Below are 14,669 nucleotides of genomic sequence, written 5' to 3'. Positions count from 1 at the left end.
GGTAAGTTAACTTACTCCAGAGTAAAAAAATCCTTGTTCCAAATTTCGCTACTGATGAAATCTGTCTGCATGATTTTTAAGGGACAGCTAAGTTGTGAGTGGATAGAGTGCTGGACTTGGAATAAGGAAAACCTGAGATGGGATTCTACCTTAGATATTGTGACCCTGGGCAAGTCACTTTACCTCTTTCAGGCTCCATTTTCTTCAAGCCTAAAAGGAGGAGTTTGAGCTAAATCGAGGATACTTAACCTGGGCTCTATGGACTTATTTTGATTTTTAACATTTTGATGATTGTATTTCAATATAATTGATTTCTTATGTAATCCTATGTATTTTGTTATTATACATTTAAAAACATCATTCTGAGAAGATCACATGTATTGTAAAAGTGATCTATGACAACAAAGATTAAAAACTTCTGGGCTATGTGACTTCTAAAGTCCTAACTCTAGACATATGTTTTAAGAAAACCTTCGTCTTAAATGAGAGAAAAGTGAGACAGAGGGAGTTGATCCATGTCTTGCAGCTAGTGGGCAGTAGATCTAGGACGAGCATCCTGAATCCTTTTCACTAATTCTTGGCAATAATAGATCACATCAAAATCTGGCACCTGGTCTAAAGTACATTGAAAGTTCTATTTCCAACCCAATGGTATGTTTCCTTAATTATTCCATAGTAAAATGACCCAAAATAGGTTTGGTTAGTATAGAACAATCTATTAATTAGGAAAAATGTTTTGAGTAAAATGCTGTGGTAGTTGCTGAGATAAGAGAAATACTACCTTGGTTCTACAGGGTTTTGTTGGCAATCTCACTCAAGATACACTATCTAACTTTGCAAAACATATATGCTATACATTTATGATTTTTAAATGCCAGTTATTTATTTTACTATTCTAATTTTACTGGGGTCTTTAATCTTTAATTAAAATCATTTTGGCATACCAGACATTAGAAAACTTCAGGGCAGCTAGGTGGCACAGAGGATAGAGCACCAGCTCTGGAGTCAGGAGGACCTGAGTTCAAATCCAGCCTCAGACACATAACACTTACTAGCTGTGTAACCCTAGTCAAGTCACTTAACCCCATTGCCTAACCAAAAAAAAACAAAAACAAAAACAAAAAAAAAGAAAGAAATTAGAAAACTTCCTCCGCTATAGATTTGTTAAGTATGTTTAATTCTACCTCAACCCAGCCATCTAGAACCTAAAATGTTATAAAGAGATTATAAATGTTTGGGACAGACATTTTGCTCTACTTACATAGATTCATGGGCATAAAAACTTTTGTTTTCCCAGGTATTTCAAGTCCTCTAAATTCGAAAGGATATAAGGAAAAATTTTAATTGATATTTTTTAAATCATCTTTTAATCCCCAGTAGATGGCAGTGATGTTTTGGTTTTGAATTAGAGCAAAACCTAATTTGAGTTCATATTTTTATAAGCTTTAAACCATTACTCTTCTTTTCCTCCTGGATATTCTTTCCTTTCCATGTTTTCATGTCACTTCTCTCTCCTGGTTCACAACTGAGAGCACCTTCTTAGTCTTTCTTGATGTTTCCTCATCCATCTTACTCCTACTAATCCTTAGTGTCCCTCAAGTCTCTGTCTTAGGTCCTTTTCTCTTTTCTCTCTTTACTAACTCTCTTGGTGGTCTTGTCACCAGGGGTTCAATTATCAGCTTTATGCAGATGACTCTAAGGTCCACATATGCAGCTGTAGTTCCTCTCCTGAGATATAGCAATACATCTCCAACAGCCTCTTGGACGACCTCTCTGATTTGGAGTGGCATAGACATCTCAAATTCAACATGTCTAAAATATAACTCATTCTTTCTCCCAACCCTTCTCCCTTCTGTACTTCTCTGTTAATGTAGAAGACACCACCATCCTTCTAGTCATCTAGAATTGCAAGCTCAGTGTCATCCTCAATTCTCCACTTTTACTCTCACATATGTCAATCTGTTGCCAAATACTGTCATTCCTACCTTGTCAGCATCTCTTGTATACATTGTCTTCTCTCCACTCATTTAGCCACCACTATAGGTTAGGCATTTTCACCTCAACTACAGTCTTTTAACTGATCTGAAGCTGAATAGAAGCTGAATATTTTAAATAGAAGCTGAATATTTTAAATACAAACTTAGGAAGGAGTCAGAGAGGAAATTACATTTGATCAGTTGTATCAGACCAAATGATAGCCTATATTGCAACAGGAAGAGAAAAAAACAAGCGTCATCTCAGAACCCCCATATCTTCAAACATCATTGAAAAAGTAAAGTAAGACAGGCAAAGGGATTTGGGATGGTTTTGTTCTATTTCAGTGCTTTTAGAAGAAGGAAATAGGAGAACTAGGGGAATATATTGGGAAGGAAAGAAGGGTGAATGGCCTTTACTATCTCACATGATAGGGGTTCATGATTTAAAGATATTTGAACATGGAACAGGAAATAGGAGAACAAAGGAGTAGGGAAATGGGTATCACGCAAGCTTCATTTTCATTTGAATCAGCTGAAAGAATATAGCATAGAATACATTAATCTTAACTGATTAATAGGAGGGTCAGGGAGAAGGGAGTTTATGATGAAGGCACGGTAGATAAGATCATAAGTAAAACAAACTACCACATTGGCAGGTGGAACATGGAAGGGAGATTAAAAAGGAAAAAAAAAGGAAGCTTAAAGATGTGATCAAGGGCAGGGGAAGGGGAAGAAAAAAGGAGAAAACGAAGTAAAAAGAGATTTCCTTAGTCATAGATTACTACTATTAAAACAAACTCAAACTTTTTAATCACTTTCAGTCTTTGTAAAGAGATGAGAGAGGTGAGCAAAGAGAGGAAAAAGTATAAGATGACAGAATGGTGGGAAATACACAATTCACAATCATAACTTTGAATGGGTTGAACTGACCCATAAAATGGAAGGTAATAGGATGAATTATTAAGTAGAGTCCAAAAATAGACTTGAAACATAAAGATTCATGGAATTAAAATTAGGAGCTGGATCAAAGTCTCTTAAACTTTGAGTGAATTCAAAGGGTTTGCAATATTGATTTTAGATTGGGAAACAGTAAAGATGATTAAGTAGGCAAACTACATAAGGCTTAAAGGTATCATTGATAATGAATTAATGTCAATCCATAATGCTATTCACACAGAAATAGTTAAATGAAAATTAATTGAGTTAGAAGCAGAAATAGATAGTAAGTCTGTAATAATGGATGACCTCAGTGGATAAATTTGACAAGATAGACAAGAAAAAAAGTAAGATCCTGAATACAATCTAAGAAAAAATAGAACTGATTAATATTTAGAAATTATGACATGGGAACAGAAAGGAGTATATATATTTCTTGGATTGCATGACATCTTTAAAAAAATTGACTATATATTGAGGCATTAAAAAACACAAAAAAGTACAGAAAAGCAAGAATATTAAATATCCTGTACTAAAAATTGTAAAATAAAAATTATATTCAATATAATACACTTGAATAAAGGAATAAAATTAATGAACCCTAAATAATTTAGTGTTGAAGAATTGGTGGATCAAAGAATAATTCCTATAAAATATAAAAAATTTCAAAAAATAAAGTGACAACAATGAAATGACATATCAAAACCTTATTGGAGAGAGATGGGGAATATGAATGAACTGGGTCTGAAATTTTAAAAATAGAAAATCAGCAATCAGAATACTAAACACCAAATAAAAAATGGTGAAAACCAAAGAAGTTAAAATTGAAAGAAAAAAATGTTATTAATAGATAAAGCTAGAGTAAAAACAACTGAAAATAAATATCTAGCCTTAATGAAGAGATATAAAAAAGTTTGCATCAAAAATTAAAAAGGAAAATCCACAAAAGAAACTCTACACAACTATTTTATCCAAATATATAACAAAAAGCTAATAATTGAGCTGAAATTATAAATATTTTTAAAAATATAAAATACCTTGATTAACATACCCATACTGTTTGAATAAGCAAATTCCAGAAGCTTAACTTAAATAAGACATAAGTGAACTCCCAAAAGGGGAAAAAAAACAAACCTCTCCAATGGATTTACAAATGAGTCCTATCAAACATTCAAGCAAAAATTTATTCAAGTTTCATATAAGCATCATATGATTATTTTAGTAGATATAGAAAAGGCTTTTAACAAAATACAACACCTATTTCTGTTTCAAACACCCCAGAAAATACAGGAATAAAATGACCTTGCATTGATATGGTTTAATAGTACATATTTAAACTGAGAGCCAGTAATCTATGTAATGAGGACAAACTAGTACTTTTCACTATGATCGCTACTATTTAATAAAATGTTGGAATTGTTTGTTATAGCAATGGGAAAAGAAAAGGAAACTGATCGAATAAGCATACGCAGAGAGAAAACAAAATTATCACTTTTTTGCAGATGATTTGATGATGTACTTAAAGAACTTTAGTCAACAAAAATTAATGAGAACAATAACTTCAGCCAAGTTGCCGGATATGAAAAAATCAACATATTTTTTAATATTAGCAGTAAAACTCAGTAGAAATAGATAAAAAGAGAGAAATTACCTTTTAAATAACTACAAATATATAAAAATGTGTGTTTTTCTACCAGGATATTTTCAGGAACTATTGAATATGACTATAAAGCACTGTTTAAAAAAATCAAGACAGATCTAAATAATTGAAGAAATATTATTTACTTATTGGTAGACCATGCCAATATAAGGAAAATGACAAAAGTGCTTAAATTATTTTACTTGTCCAGTATCATACCAAACTAGTGAAGGATTATTTGTAGAGCTATCAAAATAATAATAAAAGATGAAAAATCTTAGGGGAAATATGTCTTTATTATCACAGTGGAAAATAATAAAATGTTGGGGATCATAAGAGTTTTGGCGTTTCATTTAGAGAGAAAATGGTGGAGGGAAGGCTGAGAGACAAATGTCTTCCACTCTTCACACAGCCTTCCTTGGTTCAAGGAGCAATTTCCTGGGATTAAACAGAAGCAAATGACTTTGTCTCTGTTTCTCAGAGATCAGTCTAGCCTGGCAGGCTTCCTCAGGGAAGCTACAGTAGCTGATGTGATGGGCCCAAATTGGTCTCTATTTTGTAGTGTGGAGCTACTATGCTTGGTGCCTCTGCATGTCATTTGTCCTCTCTTTTGTCCCACCACCACCACCACCAACCTGAGCTGTGTGATCCCCAAAGAAAACCCTAGATATTTGGCCTTTTTGTTTATTCTTTTCTGTTCTAGGCACAGAGGGTAGATTCTTCAATCTAGCCCAGAAGCTTGAGTAATGAGGATTCAGGGGTCTTGGAATCTAGGCCAGGTGTTGCACCTAGCCCAGCATCAAGGCTGAAAGAAGCGAGGATCCCAGGACTGGAGCCAGATCAAATTTAGACTTGAACTTGGTGGGATCAATGATGTTTAGGAACTGAGTTGTGAGCCTAATTCCCCCCACCCCCATAGGCTAAGATGGTTTAGGAGGGGATTATGCCCCTGTGGTGCTGGGGGTAAATATTTGTGTGTTTGTTCTTGCTATGTATTTGAAATAACTATCTTTTTGTAAAAGCTAAGCTGATATTAAGATAATCAAGGTGCTAACTGCTAGGTCCCTAAAAATGGGAGGAACGTGGTTGATCAGAAGTTGAGTCAATGATAGAGAAGAGATACTCTCCACCCCCTTCAGGGTACTAGAGAAAATTGTTCAGCTATAGCAATAAGAGATAGAAGCTCAGTAAAATATAAAAAACATGGTCCTGAATCATGAGGCCAGAGTCAATCATATTACACAGAATAGACTTGTCTTTTTAGTAGCAGGCCAGGCAAGTCTGAAATGCTCAGTTGTAAAAACTTTCTCAAACTATTCATTCCCTTCCTTCTTTTTTTGGGGGGGGGGGCAATTGGAGTTAAATGACTTGCCCAGGGTCACACAGCTAGTGTCAAGTGTTTAGTCTGAGGCCGGATTTGAACTCAGAGGTCCTCCTGACTTTAGGGCCGGTGCTCTATCCACTGCACCATCTAGCTACCCCTTATTCCTTCTTTCTTTAGTTTGGAGCTTGCCTCTCTCCCATTTGTCTTCATCTGGCACATTGTTTCCCAGTCTTATTAGTATTCTTCCTCTAGTTCTGAGAGATTCATAGTATCATCCAATTTGTCTTCTAACTCTTCCACTCTCAGCCATTTTGTCTTCAAATGAATGACAACAATCCTGAAAGTATTCATCTTCTTGCTCTCCCAGTACATTATGCTGCAATATCATATACCCGGGGGCTATAATTAACCCTTAAACCATTAAGTAAGTATTCAGGAGGCCTAGGATCTCTCCTGTATGTTGGCTAGAGAGGGAGGGGTAATAGGAGATAAAAATAGAAATGGCAGCCTGTCACGCCCAAAGAAACCTAGATTTTACACTTTCCCTTTACATTTTACTTTACACTTTCTCCATAACTCTCTCAGATAAAAAGTATTTTAAAAGTTTGTTTTAAATTTACCTTCCTTTATTCATTCACCAAATAATTATTGAATGTTTTATGTATAAGACATTAGTATGTCTGATATTACATGTGTATATGATTTTTATTCCATTTCCAGAAAAGTGAATATGTTTGTGGCCTCTACAAAATAACGTTTAAATGATTAGCAAACAAGAATTAACAACTTTGATCTTTGAACTCTGCAAGTTATCATAAAATATTATCCCAGTATTAATATTAATATTAATGTTAGAAAGTAGACTTCGAAGTATGATGGCAGTAATTAAATATTTCCAATTCGATAGTACAGAAGATCTAAGGTTAAATTGGTATGGATATTTCCTCTATCCAGACAGATTAATTTTTTTTTTATTCTTGATAGGTCATTTCATCAGTTGTTGCCAAATAAAAAATTATCACTAGTGACCAATCTGCTTGTGATTACGTTTCTCTGACTCTAGCTAAGCTGTTTGATGGGATCTTCCAGATAGTATTGGGCTGTGCTTGATACAACAAAATGTCAAAGTAGGATATTAGCATAGGTTGCAAATGTTGTAAACTTTAATTGCTTTGAAATCAGTTCCAAGAATCCTGCATTCCTGATAATCAGTTGCCTATGCAGTTGATTTTCAGTTTCGATTCATTGACTTATCATATATAGAAAAATTTCCATTTAAATTAGTGTGCTACTACTATGTATACTAGACCAGTCTTCGATATTATAGAGTTAAATTGCAAACGACCAAACTCAGTACTTGGCAATCCATCCAATAAAGCAATGTACCGAAAGAAAATTCAGTTTTTTTCCTTATCTCTCTTTTAAAGAAATTGTCCCAGTTGAGTGCCTCCCTGGTTCAAAACTTTGTGCTGATACTCTAAACTGTGTACCTGAACAACTATTTTGTGATGGAGAACCAAACTGTCCTGATGCTTCTGATGAAAGCAGTAGAATTTGTGGTAAGTAGTTTTATGTGCAAGTTTATATGTGTATTTATCAATTTATCAATTTATCGACTCTACACTGTCATATTCTTTTGAGTACCTCACCTCCTTATTGTGTTGTTGACCTCACCCTTAGCCTTAGATTACTTCCCATCATCTACACAGTTTTTGCTCCTTCTCACATTTTGGATCACAAAGCTGGAGAAAATCACAAAACAGTATAACTAGGTCTACTAAAAATTTATGTTGTATCATCTCAACTGGACCCTCACTGAAACAAGGGTTTTATACCTCCGTAATTGATCCACTATTTCCAATCACTGGAAGATTGCCCCCTCTAATATCCCCCCTCTCTCACTTATTGTCATTCTCTATCTGCTGGTTACTTAATTCCTGCCTACAAAGCCTATATCTCCTCCATTCTCAAAAAGTCCTTATTTGACCCATCTATCTTTGCTAGCTATTCTATATCCTCCTCCCTTTTCTACTTCCTTTCCTTTCATTCCACACTTTCTGTCGAGGCCTCTGAGCTCAATATTCAACTGAAACTGCTCTTTCCAAAGTTACTAATGATCTCTTAATTGCCAAAATCAGGCTTTTCCCAATCCTCACCTTTCTCAACCTCTCTGCAGCTTTTGACACCATTGATAACCTTATTCTTCTTGATGCTCTCTTCTCTATAGATTTTCCACTGCTAACCTCCAGTTTTCCTCCCTATCTGACTGCTCCTCAGTCTCCTTTCATGGATCTTCATCCAGGTTATGCTTGCTAACCATGGATATCTCCCAGGGCTTTGTCCTGGGCCCTCTTCTCTTCTTCTATTTCACCTAATGATCTCATCAGCTCCCATGCTGATGATATCTGTACTAATAATTCTCAAATCTACTTATTTAGCACTAATTTCTCTGCTGACCTGCAATCTCAATTCTCCAATTGCCTATTGGAGATCACAGCCTGAATGTTGCATAGCCATTTTAAAATCAACATATCCAAAACAGAACTTACTGTCTTCCCCCCAAACCCTTTCCCTTTTACTAAATTCCTTCCCTATTACCATAAAGGTGCCCCCATCCTCTCAGGATCCCAAGACTTAACTCCTCATTTTCTCAACACCCATATCCAATCTGCTGCCTAAGTTCTCCAGTGTTATCTCTAGTACACACCCTCTTGTCTCCTCTGACACTGCCACCACTGTGGTGTGGGTCTTCATCACCTCACACAGAGCTTATTGCAGTAGTCTTTCTAATTAACATCTCTGCCAGAAATCTCTCCTCACTACTATCCTCCACTCAGCTGTCAAATTGATTTTCCTAAAAGGCATGTCTGACCACATCACCTCACTACTCAGTAAAATTCAGTGGTTCCAAATTACTTCCAGAATCAAACATAAAACCTTCTAGTTGATATTTGAAGCCTTTTGTAACCAGCTTCCTAACTTTTCAGTCTTCTTATACTTTATTCATCCCTATATACTCCCCATATACCCTGAAATCCCTAACCCCCTTATATCACTGATTATGCCCAGCCAAATCTCAGCCTTGGATCACTTCCATCTTTCATTGTCTTGACTCCAAACACATGCTGCCGTGCCAAAGTGGAGAAACTCATGCAACCATTCTGACTGGGTCCATTACAAATTTATATTATATAACCTCCATTGGACCCTCACTGCTTCTAAGCAATTCTATTATACATCATTAATAACTCACTATCCCACTCTCCACAATAGCTTTTCTAAATTTTTACATCCCCCCTCAAACCTCCAATGGGCCCCTCTCATATTTTCCCCTCAGCAGAGAACTTTGCCTCATATTTTTACAGAAAATTTGAGGCTGTTCATCCCGAGCACCCTTTTCTCTCTTCTTCACCTCCAATCACTCAATTGCTATCTGCCACTTTCTCCTCCTCCACCAGTGTCTCACATAATGAAATGGCCTTACTCCTTACTAAGGTTAACCCTACTACTTATTCAAGCAATCCCATTCTATCCCATCTCTTCCAACAGATTGTCCATTCAGTCGTCCTTAGTCTTTCATTTATTTTCTTTTAAAAATTTATTACTTATTTATAAATAACATTCATTTTAAAAATTTTCTGCTTCCAAATTCTCTCCCTCCCTCCATCCCTTTCCCCACCTATTGCAAAGGCAAGCAATATGATAACAATGTGAAATTATGGAAAAAGTTTTCATATTAGCCATGTTGCACACACACACACAAACAAGAAAAATAAAGAAAGTGACAAAATTATACTTCATTTAGTACTCAAAGTTCCTCAGTTCTCTCTCTGGAGGTAGAGAGCATTTTGTATCATGAATCTTTAGGAGTTTTCTTGGATTATTGTACTGATCAGAGTAGCTGTGGAAGAATGAAGTATAATAGTTGCTGTGACTATGTACAATGATCTACAGCTTCTGTTTACTTCACTCTGTATCAATTCATATAAGTCTTGCCAGGTTTTTTTAGAGCTATCCCCCTTGTGGTTTCTTATAGCACAGTAGTTTTCTATCACAATTATATACCACAACTTGTTCAGTCGTTCTCCAATTGATGGGCATTCCCTCAAATTCCAAATCTTTTCTATCACAAAAAAGAGCAACCATAACTATTTTTTTATAAATAGGTTTTTTCCCTTTTTCTTCGAACTCTTTGGGACACAGACCAAGTAGTAGTATTGCTGAGTCAAAGAGTGTGTACAGTTTTATAGCCCCTTGAGCATAGTTCCAAATTGTGCTCCAGAATGATTAGACCAATTCACAACTCTACCAACTGTGTATTAGTGTCTCTGTCTGAAAGCTACCTGTTCATATCCTTTGACCTTTTCTCAATGGCTCTTATTTTTATAAATTCTTAATTCCCTATATATTTGAGAAATGAGACTTTTATCAGAGAATTTTGTTGTTGTTGTTGTTCAGTCAGTCAGTTGTGTCTGGCTCTTCCTGACCCTGTGGATCAACTATCCATGGGGTTTTCTTGGCAAAAATATTGGAGTGGTTTGATATTTCCTTCTCTAGTGGATCTTTTTATCAGGCAATCAGGAATTAAGTGACTTGCCCAGGGTCACACAGCTAGGAAGTATCTGAGGCTGGATTAGAACTTAGGTCTTCCTGACTCCAGGCTCAGTACTTTACCCACTGAGCCACCAAATGCCTCTTTATCAGAGAAACTTGCTGTGAAGTTTTCCCCAGTTTCCTGCTTTTCTTTTAATTTTGATTTTATTGGTTTTGTTCATGTAAACAGTTTAATTTCATGTAATCAAAATTATCCATTTTACTTCCCATTATCTTCTGTATCTCTTGTTTGTTCACAAACTCCTCCTTTATCTACAGATCTAACAGATAAATTTTCCCATGCTCCTCTAATTTACTTATGATATCACCCTTTATGTCTAAATCATGTACACATTTCGACCTTAGTATACAGTGTGAAATGTTGGTCTATTCTTAGTTTCTTCCAAAAGACTTTCCAATTTTCCCAGAAGTTTTTGTCAAAAAGTAAGTTCTTGTCCCCAAAGCTTGGATCTTTGGATTTTACTACTATGTATTGTGTACATAATCTATTCCACTGATTCACCACTCTATTTCCTATCCGGTACCATTTGTTTTGATGATTATTAGTTTATTGTATATTTTGAAATCTGGTACATCTAGGCCACTTTCCTTCATATTTTTTTGCATTGATTCCTTTGATATTCTTCAGCTTTTATTCTTCCAGTTGACTTTTGTTAGTTTTCCTAGATCTACGAAATAATTCTTTGGTAGTTTGATTGATGTGGCACTGAATAAGTAAAATAATTTACATAAAATTGTCATTTTTATTACATTGGCTCAGCTTATCCATGAGCAATTAATATCTTTCCATTTGTTTAGATCTGTCTTTATTTGTGTGAAAAGTGTTTTGTAATTGTGTCCATATAGTTCCAACATGTATTTTGGCAGGTAGACTTCCAGGTATTTTATGTTGTCTGCAGTTATTTTAAGTGGAATTTCTTTCTGTCTCTTCCTGCTGGGCTTTGTTGGTAGTGTATAGAAATGCTGATAATTTATGAGGGTTTATTTTATATCCTGCAACTTTGCTAAAGGTGTTAATTATTTTAACAAGTTTTTTAGTTGCTTTTCTAGGATTTTCTAAGTATGCCATCATATCATCTGCAAAGAGTGATAGTTTTGTTTCCTCATTGTGTATTCTAATTCCTTCGATTTCTTTTTCTTGTCATTGCTATAGCTAGCATTTCTAGTACAATATTGAATAATAGTGGTGATAATAGACATCGTTGCTTTACCCCTGATCTTATTGGGAAGGATTCTGTTTTATTTTCATTACAGATAAAGCTTTCCCCTCCTTCTTCCCTGTTCGGCAAGATGAATTTCTACACTCAACTGAATGTGTATGTTTTTTCCTCTTTGAACTAGTACAGATAAGAATGAGGTTCAAACATTGCTCACTCTCTCCTACCCGCATTTTCAACTCCATTGTAAAAACTATTCCTTGTGTGCCTCTTTCTTGTGAAATAATCTTCCTCTCCCTTCCTACTCCTCCAGTTGTATCCTTCTTTCTCACATATCCATTTTTCTTTTGCAATCATTCCAACATAATATACTCATGCCCATTCTCTCTAAGTAAACTACTGCCCTAATGATGATAAAGTTCTTGGGGAGGGAGGGTACATGTGTCATCTTCACATTTAGAAATATAAACAGTTTAACCTTATTAAATTTCTCATGATTTCTTATTCATATTTGCCTTTTTATGCCTTTATCAAGTCTTGTATTTAAAAGTCAAATTTTCTATTTGGTTCTATTCAGTTCTTTTCATCAGGAAAGCTTGGAAGTTCTCTACTTCATTAAATGTCCATTCCCGCCCCTGGTAGGATTATACTCAGTTTTGCTGGGTAGGTTAGTTTTGGTAGTAATCATAGCTCCTTTGCCTTCCAGAATATGACAGACATCTCAAGGTCTAAATAGATTAGTATGTGGTTTTTATGAGTTGTATTGACTAAAATTTAAAAAAAATTATTGCAATAAAACTAGTAACTTTGTTTGAAGATACAATATAATCATTTATTTAGAACCTAACTCAACATGAATGGCCCAGGTACTCTTTAGGGACTTCTTCCTCTTCTAGTTTATTAACCCCACTTAGATGATGTTGGTTTGGTATTGGGTACTTCCCAATTTCCATTCACAAAATTTAAAGGATGAGCCCTATAGGATCAACAGAATGAGGCTCATAAAAGAAAGGAAGCAGAAGATGGTCCAAATAAGGTCAAGAAGATTTGTGAGATAATTTAGATTCTTGGGATCAACAAATTATATATATTTATGTATATTATATATGTTAATAAAATATATATAAATAAATGTATAAATTAATAAATACACATTGCTGTAACTGTGCATTGTGAGGACAACCTTGCATTGAAACATGTTGTATAAGATGCCATGCTACATGATAAAGTAAATACAAAGGAATGTAATAGATGATACTTTCCTTCAAGAAGCTCGTAGTATGGTTGTAGAACAATACCTACCTACACATGAAAAGTTAACTAACCATGAAAGACAAGAAATAAATGCCATTTTACTAGCACAGAAAATAAATTCCATTAAAGAGTTCACTTCTGGCTAGTCTACCTAGAGAAAGGTTTTAAGTTATAGGACTTGAAATGGTACTTGAAGGATGCATAGAATATCAATAGCCAGAAAATAGACAGGTTTTGTGTAGATGACTAGCAGAAAGGCTAATATGGTGAAAAGAAGTTCAGAGGTAGGGAATCTGTAGCTTCAAGGCCACATGTGGCCCTCTAGGTCCTCAAGTGTGGCCCTTTGACTGAAGCCAAAATTTCACAGGACAAATCCCCTTGATAAAAGGATTTGTTCTGTAAAACTTGGAGTCAGTCAAAAGGCCCCACCCAAAGACCTAGAAAGGGGCATGTGGTTCCCCACCCCAGAAGATAGATTTATCTAAAGGCTGACAGGAAGGAAACAAGCATTTATTAAGCACCTACTATATGCCAGATACTGAGCTAAGCACTTTACAAATATTATCTCAATCTTGGGAAGTTGGTGCTGTAATGATTCCCATTTTACAGTTGAAGAAACTGAGGCAGAGAGAGGTTGCACAGGGGCATACAAGCTAGTAAATGTTTGAAGCCAGATTTGAACTCGTTTTTCTGACTGTGGGCCCAGTACTCTACTCTGTAAGGTTGCTAGCACAAGCTAAAAATAGACACAACACTGCTCTTAAGGAGACCATAATCCAATTAGTGAAATTAAAATAATTTAAAACTTTGGGAGATATTTTCAGACATGACTGACAGATATTAATTGCCCCCTTTTTGCAGCTACAGCTTGTGATGGAAATTTTATGTTGACTGGTTCTACTGGATATTTTCATTCACTTAATTATCCAAAACCTCTCGACTCAAATACCTTTTGCCAGTGGATTATACGGTATGTAATGTAATATTACTACTTCTTCTGAAGTAATGAAAACTATTTTTGGCATACTGTTACTAATTTATGTTATATTTTCATTTTCAACGGAAATGAATCCTATTCCTGCAAATTTTATTCTTGCTTCTAACACTTAAAATAAGTATTCTGCCCTTTGTAATTAATTCAATGTGCCTAAGAAAGAAGGCTATCTTATTTATCTCTCCTCTTCTATTACCATTTTAAGAGAATATCAGATATTCTGAAGGTAAAGACCTTGGTATTCATCTTGTATCTCTGTTTATAGTAGTTTGAATTTGAAAGGTGTCTAGTACAATGACACATTTAGAGTAGTTTAATGGCTAAAAACCTTTTTCAACATATGTTGTTCTATATCTTGACTCTCAACCAATTCAGTCATTCATATACAATGAGACCCAAACTATTAATTGGGCTGCCAAATTGCATAACCAAAATAACTTAAGGAGAAATGGTTTACTCTATTCTTTTTTATTTCAAAAGGAAAATTAGATTAACTAGGTTTCTATTTGATCTACTTATTCAGTGCTTAACAGCTATCATGGATGAATAGACCATTATGATAAATTGGCTTAGTCTCAACAAATACACAACAGAAAATAATCTGCCAGATGGATTCTTACAGAAATGTAACTCATTAATTCAAAATAAGATGCTTCGTAATGGTATGGAGCTGATCTCAGGTTCTCAGATTTTTTGCCAATGAAACAAAAGCCCCAGCAGATTTTTATCATGCTGAAATGACTTCAGTTATGGTTCTAGAAACAAATTATTTCTG

General features: G+C 35.1%; 1 protein-coding gene across 1 annotated transcript in view; it reads left to right on the top strand.

The window, feature by feature from the left end:
* Positions 1-14,669, top strand: part of TMPRSS15 (transmembrane serine protease 15) — a 140,164-nt gene that overhangs the window by 38,161 nt on the left and 87,334 nt on the right. Inside the window, exons 7-8 of the mRNA XM_027875468.1 lie at positions 7,303-7,434; positions 13,762-13,870. Of these exons, the coding sequence (XP_027731269.1) occupies positions 7,303-7,434; positions 13,762-13,870 (241 nt within the window). The remainder of the gene's footprint in view (positions 1-7,302; positions 7,435-13,761; positions 13,871-14,669) is intronic.

The sequence above is a fragment of the Vombatus ursinus genome, unplaced genomic scaffold, assembly GCF_900497805.2.
Source record: "Vombatus ursinus unplaced genomic scaffold, bare-nosed wombat genome assembly UNPS02014809.1, whole genome shotgun sequence".
Lineage (NCBI taxonomy): Eukaryota > Metazoa > Chordata > Mammalia > Diprotodontia > Vombatidae > Vombatus > Vombatus ursinus.
This window is presented reverse-complemented; position numbering and strand designations above follow the sequence as displayed.